We start from the raw sequence: 17,950 nt of genomic DNA on the forward strand, positions 1-17,950 counted from the left end.
AAAAAAAAAAAAAAAAAAAAAAAAACTTTGTTTTTATGCCTTTTTCTCTTGCTGTTATATATATATATTAATTTTTGTGTTGGTTGTTTGTTAAAGATTATTATTATTATTATTATTTTAATTTCTTTTGGGGAGCATGAGCATGTGGATGCTTTTTGAAGATGTTTAATACATTATGAGTTTTATATAAGTTTAGTTGTTTTGACCTGCCCAAGACTAACCCAGCAGCTAGGGGTAAAAGGGTAAATTACCAAATAATATTGTTTTAATTATTGATCCTTAATTAATATGATAATTCTTAGTTGTTTATACCTATTATTTTGGTAGAATTAAAAAATAGCAATAAATAGTTTGGTAGTATTTTCCAATATATAAATATGAAAATTAAATGGCTAAAGAATGAGTCCATTTCCTTCCATCTCTTTGATTTCTTGGATCTAAATATGGGTATAAAGTTATTTGTTAAATGAAAAATAGTATTTTTAATTCAATTTAATTTACACAAGTGGAGAAAATATTTTAATAATTTGATCAATATTTTATGGCATGCTTACAAAGAAGGAAATGTACGCAACAAATATAAATGTGAGCTTATTGAATATATATGTGAATAAATATGATATGTAACGCTTTATATTACAAAGATTAATAATTTATGTTATAAATATTACGTATTTTTTTTATTCTCCTTTTGTATCTCTCCCTTGTCTTATGCCAAAGAAATCGAATCATGTCCCGCATCCATTCAATGTCTTTATTTCTTTTTTCGAAAAATAAATATTCCAACTTGGAATCAAAGTCATGAATGTCAAACCATTTTTAAATATTAATCAATCCTTTAGAAGGAAGTCTTCCGACCACTCATAATTACCAACAAAAACTAAAAGTTTTATAAAAGTTCATAATACAAAAAACAATAAAATCTTACACGTGTCCTTGTTTCAGATGTGATAGTTTCATGATCGAGAGCCTTAAATTTCTTCCTTCTGTCTCAATATAATCAGATAAAAAGAAAAAGAGTATTATTTATTGGGTATAAATAAATATATAAATTAATTAAAAGGCTTTAAGAAATAAGAATGGTGTAAATGGTGAAGAAGGAAATAGCGGCGAGAAATGATGAAAGGAGAAGGAGAGTGGGAGGCGGAGCGCACGTTACATACAACAACGTCGTCCAGAAAGAAAAACCAAAACAGACATTCCCTAAACAAAAGGCCAACTCGTTCGTTACCCACGAGAAAAACACTCCTAATCCTAATATTTCCCCCCTTTTTTTCTTATAACAATCACACAACAAAAACCAACCAAAACGCTTGCGGTTAGAGATCATCCAGCACCGGCCAATGGCGACGGCGACGGTGAAAGTAGAGACTGAGAAGTTGATGGGTTGCTTGACATGCCCTCTTTGCAACAACTTGTTCACTGATGCTACCACCATATCTGAATGCCTGCACACATGTAATTACTCTTACTTTTTCTTTATGATTCCTCCATTCAAATGTTATGTCTAAGTGTAGATGTTGGGTTTCAGTTTGCAGGGATTGTATCTATGAGAAGATAACCGAGGAGGAGTTAGAGGGTTGTCCTGTGTGCAACACAAATCTAGGGGGTGTGCCTTTGGAGAAACTCAGGTACCGTGTGACCTAAAATACAATCATTGGAATGTGTTTTTCCAATCGGTAAAGATCCAATTTTTACACCTACTATGCAGGGCAGACCACACAATGGATGATCTGAGGGAAAAGACATTCCCTTGCCAACGAAGGAAGGAGAAGGCACCTGAAACAACACAGTCTGCTGTTTCATTGCCTACCAAAAGAAAAGAGAGATCACTCTCTTCCTTACACATCGACAACACAAATACGATTTCTCACTCTGCAGCGAAAATCCCGAAAGCTACAGCACAAGAGAACCTCGTCGTGCAACAATGCCTTTCCAACATGATTCCCCAAAGAAAACTCATCTATGATCAAAATAAGCAGAACAATACCCAAGTAATGGAAAGGGAAACTGATGATTTTAATCGAAAAGAAGAAGCAACTGCAACAAGTTCAAATGATTGTAATATACAAGATACTGTTGTCAAGCCAGAGCCAATCCAGATTGATGATAATTATTGCAAGGTTCAAGAGCATAGTCACAAGCCAATAATGGAAAGAGTTGAAAGAGGACTATCTTTTGGAACTTTGGGTTCCATTGAACATGGAAACTTGCAGGATGTTTCATCGGAAAGAAGATTATCCAGCAGCACTGGATCCTATGATCAGACTGTAGGTGACATTGGTGTAAAGAAACGAAGCAATACGTTCTCAAATCCAATATGGTTTGCGCTAGTTGCTTCTGATCACCAGTGAGATTAATAGCTTTAGAACAAGAAGAATAATAGTTCTGTTCATTTTTCTACACCTGCAACTGACCAAACATTGATATGTACTTGTAAATGACTTTACCAGGGAAGGAAATCAGCCTCTGCCTCAGATCTCCTCAAACTACTTGAGGGTCAGGTTAGTTCTATTTCCTACAGTAATAGGAGCCAATTTGATAATAAGCAAAGCAATTGCCCCGCCCCCTTTCTAGCATATTTCTAGTAGATTAATAAGTTTATAGTTCGGTGTTCCTTTTGATCCTCAACACACAGCGATGGCTGTATACCCGTGTCATTTATCCAGAAATATCTTGCGAAGAAACTGGGACTTGCTAGTGAGATTGAGGTAACAACCCGTCTTCTCCCTCTTAGTTATGTTAGCTTTCCTTCTGTTTGAAAGATCTAAAAAGATTCTACACATATCACTTAATGATAAGAAAGCAGTGTAGGCATTCATGTCAAAATGAACTGAACTCTACGCACGGTTCAAACACTCAAGAAGCAGAGTGAGTCTATATAACTGTCAAGTAACAACATTTCCTAAATATTTACAGGTGGAAATCTCATTTAAGGGCCATCCAGTGAGCTCCACATTGCATCTGCACGACCTCGTAGAACTGTGGCGACAGACAACCACAAAAATAGAACTAATACAGATATCTGTGGGAAGCTCAGCCAAGGATTTTGTGATGGTTCTATCTTATGGTCGAAAATTCCCAAATATTTGTGCTCACCTAGAGAATGATGTTCAACAAGAGATCAAATAGAGACATGTTTTATGCATCGTCTCATAAATTTCCCTCTTAAACTACAGGCCATAATTTAGAGGGTCAACTTCTTTCTTCTTCATTAAAATGAGACAACAAGGTCAACTAATCGAAACAGACTCGAACATACAATACGAGTAAAACTCACATTTGGGTCTCGTGATATCCTTCCAACTCATATTTCTTAAATGATAAGCATGCTCATTCGTAGAAAAAGGAAACTAAGGGAAGAATTTCATGTGACCAAAGGCCAATCGAAGAGCAAGGATTTGTTGGCTGAACAATCCCATTCAGTAGCTAATTTAGCTTCTACAAATGCAGAGGGAATCATACAACAATGGTAACATCCCAAGCGACTAATTTCAATTCAATCACATAGCGTGTTAATTAAGAGCGTATTGAAGGCTCCATTAGATCAAACTCTCAACAAGACACTCCAACTAAGTAAAAAAAACAATAATGCGCAAGATTTTGAGCTTAATAAACATGAATACTTTTCTGCAATTCATTGAGTTTTGCAATGTACATTTCATCCAACAAGACCAGTATATAGACCAGCAAACTGTCAAACTTCTATATGTAAACCAATTGGGAAAAAAGAAAAAACAGAACTTCAAATGGTTAAATAGTGAGACAAACCCACACATTCAATCAGAAGCCGCTATAATCACCTCTTGGACTCTCCAACAGGGCATCCCCAAAAGGGTCCTGCAAATCTCCAAGAATATCCTCCGTAGCCCTCAAAGCCGCATGCAAGCAGACCACCGCCGCCCCAGTTGCAAGCGAAATCAGCACATTCACAAAAACGCCCGCCAGCGCCAATCCAGTAGTCAATCCAAGAATGATGACCAAAACCAAATCGTCCAAGTCAAAACCAAAAACCCTAAGTGGGTCGTTGCGAGAGAAGTAAAGGAAGAACCAGGCAGCAAAGACGAGGAAGAAGACAATCATTGAAAATGGATGGTAGATGAGGCCAAGGAAGACGAGGAGCAAGAGGAGAAGACAGTAATTGGAAAGGAAACGGGTCAAGTTCTGAGACATTCGAGTCGTAGCGTTGGAGAGGGAAGAAGGAAGGCTAAGAGCAGTTGGGTCTAAGAATTCCCGCCATGGGTGGCGAGTGGCGATGACGGATCGACCAGCTTCCTTGAAAGTGACCGCGAATTCAGCGGCAGACATTGGCATAGAACCCTGGAAGCTTTTTGCCGGAGCTCCAATGAATGGTAATGAAGTCAAGAAAAAGAGAAATGCAAAGAAGCGGAAGATCCGAAGCTTAAATCTTTAGTCCCACGACTCCCGCCTTCTTCCCTTTGATTCTCGAATAAGAACAATATGAGGTTGAGCGAAAGCAATGGAAAAAATAGTGTCAAATTAAAATTTAAAAAATAAGAAAAAATGTATAATGAAAGAAAGGGCAGTTGACGGGCAGTCTGGAAAAGGTTCAACAGCTAACCAATCTGTTTAAAAATTTAATCTTAATATTTCTAATTTTGTATTCTTAAAAAAAGAAAAACTAATTAGGACATTCAGAAAAATAAAAGAAGATTTCTGTTGCTTTATTTGGATATTCCACAAGAATCTTGAATTATCATTGCCATGAAGAACAACAAACAGGAAGACAAAGAAAGAGAGGAAGAAATGAGCAAGGCGCGTAAGAATATATTACATTGAAATATTACCAACTCTGTGGGTTTGTTTCTAAATTTACAAGTCAAACTCGTCGGAGTCGGACAATGAAATGGGTCCAAGTGAGGTGTTACCTTCTAAGCTAGCAAGCATCACAAACTCCTTGTTGATGCATCCTCTTTTCTCTAACCATCTCACACCCAGCACACTGAACCGTACAACGACATCATTTCCAATCGTTGCAGATTGGGTGCTCGAGAAGACAGGATTTTCACCTCCAACATAATGGTAGGTTGGCATTTTACGAGCTGAAAGAAACACGTACTTGATCGGTCCACATTTTAAGAGTAATCCACGCCGAAATATGTGACGAACAACTCCATGCAAGATCTCTCCCTCCAAAGGCAAAAAGGTTCGGCAACTAAAGGTAATGGGGAATGAAACACATTGTGACTCAGACTCATTCTTGACCTCTTCCTTCCCTATGCTCTTCAAGCTAGTAACAGCAAGAAAATAGCCATGGTCTTTGCTGGCCTTCTCCTTCAAGAGGTTTTCTAATAGACATGTTATAATGTACCTCTGCAAGTTGACACCATCTCTCTTTTCCTTTTCCACCGTGACTTCCACATTTCTCACTAGTTCCACTTCACAAAACATTTCCCAGATCTGATCAAATTGAAGAAAAACAAACAGAGCTGTTTAGAACATTTCCTAATCTACATCTTATAAGAGATTGGAAATTTGTTGGCATCGGGAAACTAATCAGAAACAAATCAGAAAAATCTTAAGAACACTTGAGCCACCAAATTTGCTTTCTTAGACTATCTGATAAATACGCAACCATTAAACCGTGTAAACCCATCCACTTGGAGAAAGTGTTTCAGACTGAGATTTTGAGTCATACCTCCAACCATCACTTGGAGGATAAAGATGAAATAAATCAAAGAAGGAAACATTTGCTTCACATCGGCCTCTAACATTAGTGCTACGAAAAGAACATAAAATAAAAGGTCAACCATGTCCTTGAACTGGAAAATAAAAGAATTCCCAAATTGTTTGAGAACCCCTTCAGATGAGTCGTTGATATTAAACATTAAATCTAGTTGCAAAACTGGTGGAGTATTTTAGGAGCACCTAGAAGGATTCCAAACCGACAATAGGAACTTGAGCTCGCCATGTCATAATTTGGAAGATCGTACGTACATCCATTAAGTACTAACAACTTTTAAGAAAATGAAAATTCTAACAAACATAGCAGAGTGGTTGGTCATTCTGTAAATTCCCGAAGGAACAGTGACAAATGATCAAAGGATCCACCCGATTATGCTCGGCGATTTATGCATTTCAAGATTAAGCCAATCCAGTGAAAACATTTCCTGGCAACTAACCTAAATCCGACTCTCTCTGTTCACGAACTGACCACAAATAGAGTTTAATGCGTCAGAGCAGCACAAATAGGAAGTATCAACAATCGCCATTCGGTCACAATCCCCAACCAATTCCAGTGGTCTCAACATCCAAACAGAGGATCGAATCAAGAATCAAACAGCAAAGGAAAAAACACAGGGACTACCTCAAACGCCAGATGAACAAAACGCCTAGAAATTCAATAATCCTACAATTACGGGAGAGCAGAACCGAGTACAGATCCCGAAAACAAATTTCAGACACTTGAAAATCAAAATATGATGCGAACTATCTACTGCAACACGGATAAGAGAAGTGCGGAGGTAAGGAGGAATTAGTTACCTGTTATGAAAAGTCAAGAGCAGCGGAGGCGGAGAAGGAGGAGGAGGGGCGGCGGCAAGAATTAGGAAGAATTAGAAAAATGAAATTGGGCGCGCATTACGAACTGTGGCCATGTTGTGATTGGTGAAAAGCATTGCAGTGGATAAGTGAGGGCTGATGGTTTTGCCATATTTTATAGGAACAAAAATATGGATCTTGGAAATGGAAGCTGCTCCGTTACTTACTTTTCGTCCCTTCTCCGATATGATCAATGACGTGTACTATGAAATATAAATCCTACTACTTTTTTCTTTTTAATTAGATTACTTTATTTTATTGGTTCTTTTTAAGATAGTTAAAGAAATTTTAAAATATAAATTTAAGGCATATTATTTAGGACTATGCTATTTAATATTAACGGTTAAAAACTTGAAAATATCAAATTTAAGATCTATTATTTAATACATGTATTAAGGAATGAAAATTAAATAAAAGATAGTTTATATAATTTTATAATATATTAATCTCATTTAATATAGTTTGCTTTTCTATTAAATATTTACAATTAAAATTTATATAATTTTATTAAATTCATTTATTCCAGAGTAATTAAAAATTAATTATCAAATTTCATAAATAAAACTTTAAATCAAACTGTTTTTTTAGTGTGGATATGTTCTATCTATTTATTAAAAAAAATAAAAAAAAAATTAACTTTGACCCAAAAAATTAAAAATTATTGCAGAAAAAGTGGAGAGAAAACTCTATTGTATCTAACATATCATCCCTTGTGTCAATTCAAACTAAAAAAGAGTTTCAGATTAATCGTGCACTAAGATCATAGATTACAATTGTTAGTATGATTTTTCATGCTCTTTATTGGGAAATTTTTGTTACACAAAATTTGACACTCAATTTAGAGTACACATATTTGATGTTCTTTACCCTATTTTGGCCCTGAATTTAGATTACACTTTCGACGGCGGCGGCGAACCGGAAGGTGTCTTGGGCTTTTGCGAGAAAGAAAACGGGTAATTTTGGACACAGCTGGTTTTCGACCCAAAATCCCATTGAACCATAGCAAGTTCGCAGCTTCCATTATCTGATTTTACGTTTCTCTCTGCTTAGTTCGTGGTCTGGCAAGCAATTATGCTTCTGTAATCCGCGATGGCTCTAATACACAGTCGTTTATGCCAAGCCACGAACTTCTTCGATACATTTCAAACTTCCTTCCCTGAATTCCATGGCTCTCGCGTTTTCCTCAAGTACGGTTCGTCGATTGTCTTCAGAAACCGCTCTTTCTGCTCTCCGTTTTATGCGTTTACGACGGAAAAATGTTCCAATCGAATTCCGTATGGGAGTTTAAGCACGCAAACACCCATTTCCAGATATGATTTGAGGAGGAATTTCTGTCGTGCTAATTGGATAGATAGGTGGAACGAAACCGCGAAACAAAATCGTCCAAAACCACCTCGCGCCGTGTTGGACTATCCCAGTAGCGATGACAATGAAGTTTCTATTTCACGTTCAGATTTTTCGAAGAGTTATAGAGGTGTTAGTAGTAGGATTGATGATGATGGAAGAGGGGGAAGTACAATGGAGAAGATTGTGAGAAAATTGAAGAAATTTGGGTACATGGACGATGAGAATAAAGAGAAGGGGCAAGAGAGAGCCGCCATTGAAAAGGGGTCCGTGGAGGACATATTCTATGTTGAGGAAGGAATGTTGCCTAATACTCGAGGTGGGTTTTCTAAGGAATCTCCATTGGGAGTTGAGGGCATGTTTGGAAGTAATGGAGAGGTTAGATTTCCATGGGAGAAGCCAAAAGAAAGGGAATATGCAGATGGGGCTTCAACAAGGAGAAGGAACATGGCATCTTTGGCAGAATTGACTCTTCCTGAGTCAGAATTGAGAAGGCTGAGGAACTTGACATTCATTAAAAAGCACAAGATGAAGATAGGCGGTGGAGGAGTGACTCAGGCTGTTGTGGATATCATTCATGAAAAATGGAAATCTTCTGAGATTGTGAGGCTTAAAATTGAAGGTCCTCCTGCGCTTAACATGAAAAGGATGCACGAGATATTGGAGGTATGCTTTCTATGCAGTTCGTTTAGTTGTTTGTTCATGAAATTCCTGACATTTGTAAATTACTCGCTATTTGATTTCCAAACTCATAATATTGTCTTAGTAAATGAATTAGTTCTATGAGATATTGATGTATAAACCAATGGGAAACTGGCATGGCAGATAGATGATCAACAGGCCATAAGGAAGGGCCGCATTGCTTCCAAAGTTCCCTTCCTGGATATGAGCTTATTAATCCAATCTGTGTGTTTTTATTATGCTTTCTGTGCAGTTGTTGTTGCTGAAACAACTGTTTGAGAGCCATGTCTTTGTGAGGCACAGCCAACAAAGAAAATATGAAATTGTATATGATTTTCCTTTGCTGACATGCTTCCATCTGCTCTGGATAAACAGACCACACAGGCCTATTTTGAATGTTGTGTTCATGATTAGATGTTCGGATAAGTTTTTGGAACGTTTTGGCGCAAGCTTGATCTAAGCTCATTCGGAACGATCTAAAATTACCTGCTAGCTTATTTGTGTGCACATTTTGATTGATTATGTTCACAAACTTCTTATTAGATATTATTGTTTGGTTGCTAAATATGTGATCATTTATCTTGTCCTATTTGTTCTTTTAACAGAGAAAAACTGGTGGACTGGTTATTTGGAGGTCGGGAACTTCATTGTCTCTATATAGAGGTGTAAGCTATGAGCTTCCTGAAGCACCACAATTTAACAAATGGGTTTACAAGAGAAATGAGATAACTCCTGTTCCTGAAACGGATGTCAGTACAATAGTTCCTTCCGAATCTTCTTCTGATAGTAATGTACACGAGCCACGAGAAAAAAGAGCAGAAACTTCGACAGAGGGTGAACAGTGCAGCGAACAATTGACAGAAGTACAAGTGAATTATGAGGATGAAGTAGACAAATTACTGGATGGTTTGGGTCCAAGATACACAGACTGGCCAGGATTGGATCCTTTACCGGTCGATGCAGATATGCTCCCGGGAGTAGTTCCTGATTACAAACCTCCATTTAGAATTCTTCCCTATGGAGTGAGATCTTCTCTTGGAGTGAAGGAGGCTACAGCCTTGAGAAGACTTGCCAGAAGACTTCCTCCTCATTTTGCACTAGGTATGTTTTTTATTGTTTATGCTACTTAGCGACATCTGCTGCGGGTGATGATGTTTTTCGTGTATGCAGGCCGAAACAGGCAGCTTCAAGGTTTAGCCATCGCAATGGCTAAATTGTGGGAACGAAGTTCAATTGCGAAAATTGCACTGAAACGAGGTGTGCAGCTAACTACTAGTGAGAGAATGGCTGAAGAGATCAAGGTAACGTTTATTTTTATGGATAAACCACATTACATTAAATTGAGCAGATAAATTGAGTGTTTAAGTGGTTGATGTAGAAATTGACAGGGGGCATGCTTCTGTCAAGAAACAAAGACTTTCTGGTATTCTATAGGGGAAAGAATTTCTTGTCACCTGAGGTCACTGAAGCTTTGTTAGAAAGGGAGAGGTTGGCGAAGTCTCTACAAGATGAAGAAGAACAGGCAAGGTTGAAAGCATCAGCCCTTGTGGTTCCTGGCCTTGAGAAAACAGAGCAATCTGGCACTGCTGGTTCTCTAGAGGAAACACTAGATGCTGATGCTAAATGGGGAAAGAATCTGGACGACCAGCACAAGGAAAAAGTAATGCGGGACGCCGAACGATTGAGACATGCCGAACTTGTTAGGAAGCTGGAACGGAAGCTTGCTATTGTGAGTTTCTTAAATTAATTGCCTTTACTTCATCTAGAATTTTTCTCTTGATATATGAACATACCTGTTTCTCTAGGCTGAAAGAAAGTTGGTGAAAGCTGAACGAGCGTTATCTAAGGTAGAAGCGTTTATGACACCAGCTCAGCGGCAGGCAGAACCTGATAGCATAACTGAGGAGGAAAGGTTTATGTTTCGTAAGCTTGGTCTACGAATGAAAGCTTTCTTGCTTCTAGGTAAAACAACTCCCTCAACCACATTCAATTTATTCAAAATCTGCGATCACTCACTCAAATGGTGTTATTTCAGGTCGGCGTGAAGTTTTCGATGGTACGGTGGAAAACATGCACTTGCATTGGAAGTATCGTGAATTGGTGAAGATCATGATAAAAGCTAATTCTTTTGACCATGTCAAAAAGATAGCTTTGCAACTCGAAGCTGAGAGTGGGGGTGTCCTAGTTTCTATTGACAAAGTCTCCAAATCGTATGCGATAATCGTTTATCGAGGGAGGGATTATCAACGACCTTCTTTGCTGAGACCCAAGAATCTTTTGACAAAGAGGAAGGCTCTAGCACGGTCGATCGAGCTTCAAAGGCACAAGGTGCAACATTTAAAGTCCCTCGTGCATATGAACCTGTCGATAACATTTACTAAATTTTGGTTTTCTGATTGCGTTTGTTAAACAGGCTTTGCTGAGACATATATCAGCACTGCAGAGTAGCGTGGACAAACTAAGATCCGAAATCGTAAGTCTCTTGCAGCTGCAGGAAGGAACTATTTGAACTCTCTGATTGTTTGAGTGATACCTAATATGATATGTTCTTATGTGAAAGGAACAAATGGAGACGGTGAAAGACGGAGGGGATGAAGTATTATACAATACACTGGATTCTGCTTATCCTACTGACAATGATACGGAGGTCTTTAACTTCACAGGCTACGTTTCTGCTATTTTAGTCTGCCTAATCTGTTCAGGTCTAAGCTCATGTTTGTTTCCTTTGTTGTAGGAAGAAGACTTCGATACATATATGGAGGCATATGGCTCGGATAGTGATGCTGAAGATCAAGAGAATATCATGGCTGCTGACGATTACATGGAAGGGGATTTTCCACATGGAATCCAGGTACAAGAATCTGAGCTTGAATATGAGAGAGGTGGCTGAATCACGTATTTTATATCGAACGATCTATGATTGACCCAATATGAATGAAAACGATCATGTATTTGATAGATCAAGCTAGGTTGATCGAGTAGGTGTAAGAGTAAATCAAACTAGATGTTGGTTAAAATATTATATAATCCTTGTGTAGTTAACTTTGATCATATTTTAGGCCAAGCTAATTTGATAATCACTCTATGGGTCAAATATCAATCTAATTTGATTAATCCTCCGAATAAATAACAAAATAAACCTACTCAAATAAAATTATTCTAATTACTTTTAAGTTCCGACAAATAAAATTATGCAAATTTCCACTAAAACCTGGTACATTATTAACTTAGTATTTATTCAACGGTGGGTGAATTTTCTGGAACTTGAGCTGGGAGCATTTGAATGTTCCATTCAAGTTGACCAAACAATTTAGATACATAACACAGTTCAAATTAATAAATAGATGATTGCTCCTTATTTTCGAGTTTAAGCCTAATGTAAAAATCTACTAATGACTAATATGTACCTATCAACAGAAGTGAACATTAGGGACAGCATCCTCCAACAACGCCACTCGAACAATCAAAAACAAAGAACCTAAAGAACATACCCAGACCACGAAGAGCTTAAGCATTCTTATTAAAAACAACTAGAAGCCTTTGAACCAAGGACCTACGTCTGAACCATCAAAATTATCTCATTGTTCATGAACATGAAAATTAAATTCCAGTAAAAAAGTAGCTAAAATGAAATAATGTAGAAAAAAATTAAAGTATCCATAAAACTTGAAGAGAAGCAGAGTACACTTCAAGACTGAAATGGTATACTCTTTTCACTTCAGAGGAATGAACCTCGACGAGTGAGTAGCACCAATACCAGGTCGCCCATGCTTAACAGGCTTGTATGATATAGAAAACTCAGCTAGGTAATGGCCAATCATCTCCGGTTTGATTTCAACCTGATTGAAGGTCTTCCCATTGTAAACTCCAATGATACTTCCAATCATTTCAGGAACTATGATCATATTACGAAGGTGAGTTCTAACAGGTTCTGGCTTCTCACCCGGTGGTGCCTCGCGTTTCTGTAGACATAGGGGAAAAAACATGTGAGATTGATATCACATCGTTCAAGCCATTAACCCATGAAGCATCACCAGTAAGCAGCAACATTGTAGAAGACGGGTAAAGAGAATTTCACCAGCAGGCAGAAGCCAATGGGGAAGTATCAAATTAGTCATAATTGGTGGTGGTTGTGTATCTTAAACTAGGATTCTTGAATTATAAGAATTATGTAGGAGATTGTCATTCAATATCACCGCTGATTTAAAATTGAATTACTGAAAAATAAGAGAGTTGGTCAAATAATGGGAATTCCATGCGAACCTTGCGCTTGAACAATATCCGAGGTGGCAACCATCCATATTAAACACCAAATTTTCACAAAGCCGAAGCGCTAGGGATATTCTATGCGTTTACCATCTAAAGTTGTCCTGTTTTATGGGGTAATCACAGTACAGAATTGTGTAATACACACTCAACTCAAGTTAAAAGTAGTTAAAGGAAAAACACCAAATTTCATTCCAAAAACCACTCAACCAATCACAACCAACAAAAATATCCAACCCACGAATTGGATAATATCAACTATGTTAATGTGGAGCTCTATTCTTCTATCTAGTATACTCATATCTAACTAGACACGCACGCAACAAAATTGGCGAAAGTAATAACGTAAATCAGAATTATATTTTCAAAAAAAGAAAGGTTGAAATTTACTTTTCCAGTTAAAAAATGGACCAGATTCGAAAAGAAACAAGAAGTGGAGCAATTACCGCTTTACGGAGCTTCTTGATCAGAGCCATTGGCTTCCTTGTCAAACCCCTCCGGAACCTGAAACAGAAGATTCAGGAAAAGAGTCAAAACCAGCAAATAAATCGTTCCAAAAGATTACCACATATCATTCGAACTACCTTCTGCGAGCCCTGGCAGTGAAGAGCTTGACGAGCTCGTCGGTGGACATGTCGAGGAGAGCATCCAAGTCGACTCCACGGAAACTGAACTTCTTGAACGTCCTCTTCTTCGGCACTGCTCCTGCCGCCGTCACATCGGGATTATCGTCCGCCTACGAACACGAAATTCAGGTCAGATATCGTACACACAAACTACATAACAGGATACAGGAAATTCTTCGAGCCTTGCCATGGTTGGAGTTCAGAAATCAGAAGAAGCCCGAGGCCGAGTGCAAATGGCGATTCTGGCCGCTAGGGTTTTGAGTAGACTGCAAATGGCGATTAAGATGATATATAAACTCTGAAGCCCTGAATTGCAATTATATTTGCACAAAAGGACCTGTAATGCATAATATGCAACTTTCGCCCCAAATCTGGTACATTGGGCTCGTAAATAGTCTCCCATCGAAGAAAATGGGCCGACTTGATTGAAACGACTGAAGCCCAGAAAACAAAATCACTTTCTTTTCGGGCAATTTTAATGAGAACTGACAATATTATAATCATCTGGAGATCTAGAGCTCCTTATAAACTATAAAATCATGTCACACTATCAAATCCAAGTCGATTTTGGTTGGTTGGTTCAGTTTGTCGCCTTGGGCTTTAATCATAACTTTGAACAAAAAATCACTAGAATCTCCACCCACATATAATGTTGTCTTCTTCGTTAATATCAGATCATATATTCATTTGGGGTGACCCATAAGGTCTGTCTCACATAATTTCAACACTTCTAAACCAATGAATGGCAAAAAAAGAAGCCGACAAATGCGTCGAACAGAACCAAAACGAAAAGAAAACAGAAGTCTTGCGTTTGGTAGATTAACCAAAACTGCAAATGCTTCTTTCAAAAAACTGAACATTATCTATCATCATTACTATAGCTTCACTTCAAAATTTACTTTTTCACTGTACAATTTCATTACAGATTCTTCTTGAACTCTCTAGCTTTTTAATCTCAGATCTCAGCTGTTTCTGAGAATGGACCCTCGAAGGGGTTGGAGCAATTTCTTTCCAGATGGCCTCGGGTTCAGAAAATTGGCTCGGGTTCGGGTATAGCTCATAAACCGATTCTGCATCGGGGTTCAACTTGCTCAACGTTGACAAACACGCATTTGCTTCTGGGTCAAACATCTGAAATGGGTCATCGCCCTCTTTTCTATGGATCAACTGTGAATTTGGAAGCACGTTGAAAATAATTAATACATATGCAATTTCATATTAACGTTCAAGATTCGATGAATAAATGTAACATACCTTAGGTGGCTTGCCGAAGGAATTGGTGGAATAGAGCCTGACACTATCAACAACTTCGGAGTATTTTGGAAAAGCATTAGCAAATCTCTTGTGGGATTGCAACTGTGAATTCACCCGCACAGCTCTTCCCACCATTATGGCTCTCCTGTTTGAATCATTAAAACCTTTATTACAACCATGATGGTTTAAGATGTGCAATACTAAAGCTCCAAAAGTTTTGAGTTATATTCTCACCTTATTCCTCTAACAACAGCTAGATGAGCATCACAAACAACTCCAACTAGCTCTATTCTATATGGCATTCTATTTTGCATCTCTCCATGCTCGTTCCTCAATTCCTCCTCTTCTTCTTCACTCACAGGCTCCCAGTAATTCTCTGTGACGTTGTCCTTCTCTACCTTGTACCCAACTCCCATTCGATATCGACGCTTGTGAATATTTCGTGCCATTTCAATTGTCTGCATGACGTATGGCTCCCATGACAGAGTGCTGTCCAATATCACATCCCGTCCCTCATTTAATGCTGTAACCAGCAAGGAAGATGCAGCATCAATTGATGGCTGGTGTACCTGTTGTGATTTATCATGTAGTTAGTTAGCTAGTTCATAGAAACAATTAGAGATGGGCTGAAGAGGAGAGACACTCACTAATTCAGCTGTCTGAAGCATGTCGTCGTGATAGCCCATCGAGCTGATGGCTTTGTAGATAACATCAGTCTCTTTGAAGGCATCTGCCTCAACCATCACTCTGTTTGTTTTTGCTTCCAACCAGAAAGGCCTGCATAATTAGAAACTGTTTATCAACAAACTTTGTTCTAAAAGTTCTTAAACGTTTCGCCAAAGAGGGAGATTCAATATCGGTAATACGCACTCTTTAAGAATGTCTTTGAGGACAGTACTCTTGCCAGCCCCCATGCCACCACCCATAAGAAGAAGCACAGGGCTTCTCTTTCTTTGAGACAATTGCGGCGTTGCGTGGGAGCATTTTGACTCGCCCTTAGATGAAGCACATCCAATCTTCTTCATCTCCTCCACCAAAGTAGAGAACACCCTTGTCACTTTCAGATCCTTACTCACCCTATCGAATCTCTGCTTCCTATAAAAACAACCAGAAACCAGAAAAAAAGGGACAAAAAGACTCAGAATCTTCATTCATTGAAGCTATTTAGTGGATCTTAATCCTACAAGTAAGATGCAACATGATGGTTCATAACTCAGTAGCCAAATTTGACTTATCGAGCAAATTGACATAGATGAAAAAGAAAATCACCTAGTCGCTGCCACCACAAGATCCTTCAGCTTCTTGTGCTCGGAGTCAACACCCAAAACCTATCATTAAATCCACCGTAAATTAAGGGATATACTGAAATTCTAAAATCGTGTTGACTTTTTTTGGATGGGGGGTGGGGGGTGGGGGTGGATTTTTGAATATTACCTGAGTAATCATCAAGGAAGCTTGGCTCCAATGGAATGCGAAATAGCTCAAGATGCATTGATCAAATTCATCCATTAATTTAACATACAGAGATTCTCCGTCGGCTTCACTCGCGAAATATGCATAAATTTCTTCTTCGCACCCTTTCGTTTTCCTCAAATAGTTGTTTGCTAACTTGCAGAGTTGAGGACACTCATCTGCATCTGAAATCCCTAATTGCCTCGCTGCAAAAATAATAGGGTTAGATTTTTCGTTCTACACAGAACTAATTCAGTAGATGGTAATGGCAGAGAATTTTACCAACATAATGCGAAAATCTCTCCAAGAAATCAACGCGGCCGGACTCCGTCCTATGTAGATGCGGAATCAACTTTTGGTTGTTGATCACAGCCTTCGAAGTCCGCCGGAAATGGCGACTCCCGGCGGCGGGGACGCCTCCGACAAACGAAGTATTAAGATAGTGCGACGATGTAATGACCTTCCCGAACCCGCCATCTAACCACAGAGAAATCAGCAAAATAGCTAAATCTTCAACGTTCAGTGAATTTCAAAGATCAAAATCAATAAATAGGTGGGAAAATAGCTTTGATTTACCTTCGTGCTTCATGATGAAAATTCTCAAAAAGCGAAGAGATCGGAGGGAGAAGGTGAGGAGGATCTTTGATTGTTTGTCCTCTCGGCTTTGATGATGTTTGAATTTGGAGGTTCACAAATATATAAGCTCCACTGATTTGAGAAGTACGTGGGTCAGACTCTCTCATTCTGTATACGATTTGGAAGAGTCTGAGAATTGAACAGAGAACTTAATCCTATAAAATATTCTGTTGAAATTCAGTAGCTCCAAATTCTTTAAACTTGTAAAAATAATAATAATAAATTATAAATATTCGAATTTTATGAAAAAATTATAAATTATATTTTGTGCAAAGATGTCGAAAAATTATGTATATAAAAAGTTCCCTCTAGCTCGTCTTACCATCTTTATTTTAACTAAAAGAAATACACTGAATTATAAATTTGAAGCTCATCCGTCCGATAATAGATGCTTCATCGATAGCATTCTAATTTATAATTTAATAATATAAAAAAGAGTTTTGAAGTTGACTGGATTAAATATTTTATTTTAAAATATATTAAGTAAAGAAAAGATAGCAAAATTTATTAGGACAAAGTCACCCGTGACTTTTTTCTAATGGTTACTACCCTCAACTCTCAACTCTGTAAAGTAAAGTGAGTGATGATTTAGTTTCCTTTTTTAGTATTTTTCTTTCTTAATTTTACGGGAGGAGAAATTTAAATTTTAAAATTTTAAAATAATAAATACAATAGACTTAATTTGACAAGGAGTTGAAATAAACATATTACCATTCATAAATAGTGATAATTAATACGAATTAATAAGTAATATGGTTATTATTATTTGAGTTGGAGTGAAATTTTGTTTACTTTTAATATTTCACACATTAATTAAATATGGATTTTTGAATAAAGTGTAATTAGAAGAGTGGAAAGGTTAGAAAGCAAGACAAAAAAATAAAATAAAAAAAATAAAAAACGGTTTGACCGGTGGAATTTGGATTCAAAGTCAATAAAGTCCGGAATACATGAAACTTCCTTGTAATTACTGGTACTGCGCGCCATATATATTTTTTGCGGGAAAAAAAAAGAAGAAAAAAAAACTATTTTCCAAATAAACGTGGCTTATTATAAAAAAAGTCAATGAAGTTCTGGTAATTTTCCAGCTCACCCAGTTTTTTTTTTTTTTTTTTTTTTTTTTTTTTTTT

The 17,950-nt window shown here is 37.6% G+C and overlaps 5 protein-coding genes across 7 annotated transcripts; 2 read left to right on the forward strand and 3 right to left on the reverse strand.

Moving 5' to 3' along the window:
- The first annotated feature begins 1,043 nt into the window (after positions 1–1,043).
- LOC111479601 (E3 ubiquitin protein ligase DRIP2-like) lies at positions 1,044–3,731 on the forward strand. The gene is made up of 6 exons (XM_023124346.1): positions 1,044–1,458; positions 1,532–1,631; positions 1,712–2,350; positions 2,454–2,504; positions 2,639–2,711; positions 2,920–3,731. The coding sequence occupies exons 1-6, from the start codon at positions 1,344–1,346 to the stop codon at positions 3,130–3,132; spliced, it is 1,191 nt and encodes a 396-aa protein (XP_022980114.1). The 5' UTR covers positions 1,044–1,343; the 3' UTR covers positions 3,133–3,731.
- On the reverse strand, positions 3,602–6,727 carry LOC111479602 (PRA1 family protein D-like). 3 transcript variants are annotated; one of them, XM_023124350.1, is made up of 2 exons: positions 6,505–6,727; positions 3,602–4,437 (listed from the first exon to the last, which is right to left on the reverse strand). In XM_023124350.1, the coding sequence occupies exon 2, from the start codon at positions 4,312–4,314 to the stop codon at positions 3,784–3,786; it is 531 nt and encodes a 176-aa protein (XP_022980118.1). In that variant the 5' UTR covers positions 4,315–4,437; positions 6,505–6,727; the 3' UTR covers positions 3,602–3,783. The 3 variants fall into 3 exon arrangements, with proteins under 3 accessions (XP_022980118.1, XP_022980115.1, XP_022980117.1); XM_023124347.1 differs by lacking the exon at positions 3,602–4,437 and adding an exon at positions 4,665–5,421 and having other exon boundaries at positions 6,505–6,667; XM_023124349.1 differs by lacking the exons at positions 3,602–4,437; positions 6,505–6,727 and adding exons at positions 4,665–5,421; positions 6,144–6,495.
- Positions 6,728–7,395: 668 nt separating this feature from the next.
- Positions 7,396–11,610, forward strand: LOC111479546 (CRM-domain containing factor CFM3A, chloroplastic/mitochondrial-like). Its single transcript, XM_023124243.1, has 9 exons — positions 7,396–8,571; positions 9,192–9,687; positions 9,757–9,887; positions 9,965–10,315; positions 10,392–10,548; positions 10,622–10,914; positions 11,000–11,059; positions 11,147–11,233; positions 11,321–11,610. Exons 1-9 carry the CDS (start codon positions 7,651–7,653, stop codon positions 11,474–11,476), a joined length of 2,652 nt encoding a protein of 883 aa, XP_022980011.1. The 5' UTR covers positions 7,396–7,650; the 3' UTR covers positions 11,477–11,610.
- Positions 11,611–12,080: 470 nt separating this feature from the next.
- LOC111479845 (40S ribosomal protein S15-4-like) lies at positions 12,081–13,805 on the reverse strand. The gene is made up of 4 exons (XM_023124695.1): positions 13,666–13,805; positions 13,437–13,588; positions 13,299–13,356; positions 12,081–12,548 (listed from the first exon to the last, which is right to left on the reverse strand). Exons 1-4 carry the CDS (start codon positions 13,666–13,668, stop codon positions 12,300–12,302), a joined length of 462 nt encoding a protein of 153 aa, XP_022980463.1. The 5' UTR covers positions 13,669–13,805; the 3' UTR covers positions 12,081–12,299.
- Positions 13,806–14,135: 330 nt separating this feature from the next.
- LOC111480063 lies at positions 14,136–16,931 on the reverse strand. The gene is made up of 9 exons (XM_023125006.1): positions 16,761–16,931; positions 16,467–16,661; positions 16,167–16,390; positions 16,002–16,060; positions 15,603–15,827; positions 15,380–15,509; positions 14,967–15,301; positions 14,733–14,877; positions 14,136–14,645 (listed from the first exon to the last, which is right to left on the reverse strand). The coding sequence occupies exons 1-9, from the start codon at positions 16,771–16,773 to the stop codon at positions 14,382–14,384; spliced, it is 1,590 nt and encodes a 529-aa protein (XP_022980774.1). The 5' UTR covers positions 16,774–16,931; the 3' UTR covers positions 14,136–14,381.
- Between the last annotated feature and the right edge of the window lie 1,019 nt (positions 16,932–17,950).

This window comes from Cucurbita maxima, unplaced genomic scaffold (assembly GCF_002738345.1).
Source record: "Cucurbita maxima cultivar Rimu unplaced genomic scaffold, Cmax_1.0 Cma_Scf00005, whole genome shotgun sequence".
NCBI lineage: Eukaryota > Viridiplantae > Streptophyta > Magnoliopsida > Cucurbitales > Cucurbitaceae > Cucurbita > Cucurbita maxima.

Excerpts from the sequence above, each read along its gene's own strand:
- LOC111480063 (XM_023125006.1), bottom strand. Across the intron at positions 15,828-16,001 it reads CTTGTGGTGGCAGCGACTAG|GAAGCAGAGATTCGATAGGG; the intron begins GTGATTTTCTTT and ends TTGTTTTTATAG. Across the intron at positions 15,302-15,379 it reads TGCTTCAGACAGCTGAATTA|GTACACCAGCCATCAATTGA; the intron begins GTGAGTGTCTCT and ends AAATCACAACAG.
- LOC111479546 (XM_023124243.1), top strand. The coding sequence starts at position 7,651 with ATGGCTCTAATACACAGTCGTTTATGCCAAGCCACGAACTTCTTCGAT. Across the intron at positions 10,316-10,391 it reads TGGAACGGAAGCTTGCTATT|GCTGAAAGAAAGTTGGTGAA; the intron begins GTGAGTTTCTTA and ends CTGTTTCTCTAG. Across the intron at positions 10,549-10,621 it reads GAAAGCTTTCTTGCTTCTAG|GTCGGCGTGAAGTTTTCGAT; the intron begins GTAAAACAACTC and ends GTGTTATTTCAG.
- LOC111479602 (XM_023124347.1), bottom strand. The coding sequence starts at position 5,412 with ATGTTTTGTGAAGTGGAACTAGTGAGAAATGTGGAAGTCACGGTGGAA.
- LOC111479601 (XM_023124346.1), top strand. The coding sequence starts at position 1,344 with ATGGCGACGGCGACGGTGAAAGTAGAGACTGAGAAGTTGATGGGTTGC. Across the intron at positions 1,459-1,531 it reads ATCTGAATGCCTGCACACAT|TTTGCAGGGATTGTATCTAT; the intron begins GTAATTACTCTT and ends GTTGGGTTTCAG. Across the intron at positions 2,351-2,453 it reads CTAGTTGCTTCTGATCACCA|GGAAGGAAATCAGCCTCTGC; the intron begins GTGAGATTAATA and ends TGACTTTACCAG.
- LOC111479845 (XM_023124695.1), bottom strand. Across the intron at positions 13,357-13,436 it reads ACTGCCAGGGCTCGCAGAAG|GTTCCGGAGGGGTTTGACAA; the intron begins GTAGTTCGAATG and ends CTTCTGTTTCAG. Across the intron at positions 12,549-13,298 it reads TCAAGAAGCTCCGTAAAGCG|AAACGCGAGGCACCACCGGG; the intron begins GTAATTGCTCCA and ends CTATGTCTACAG.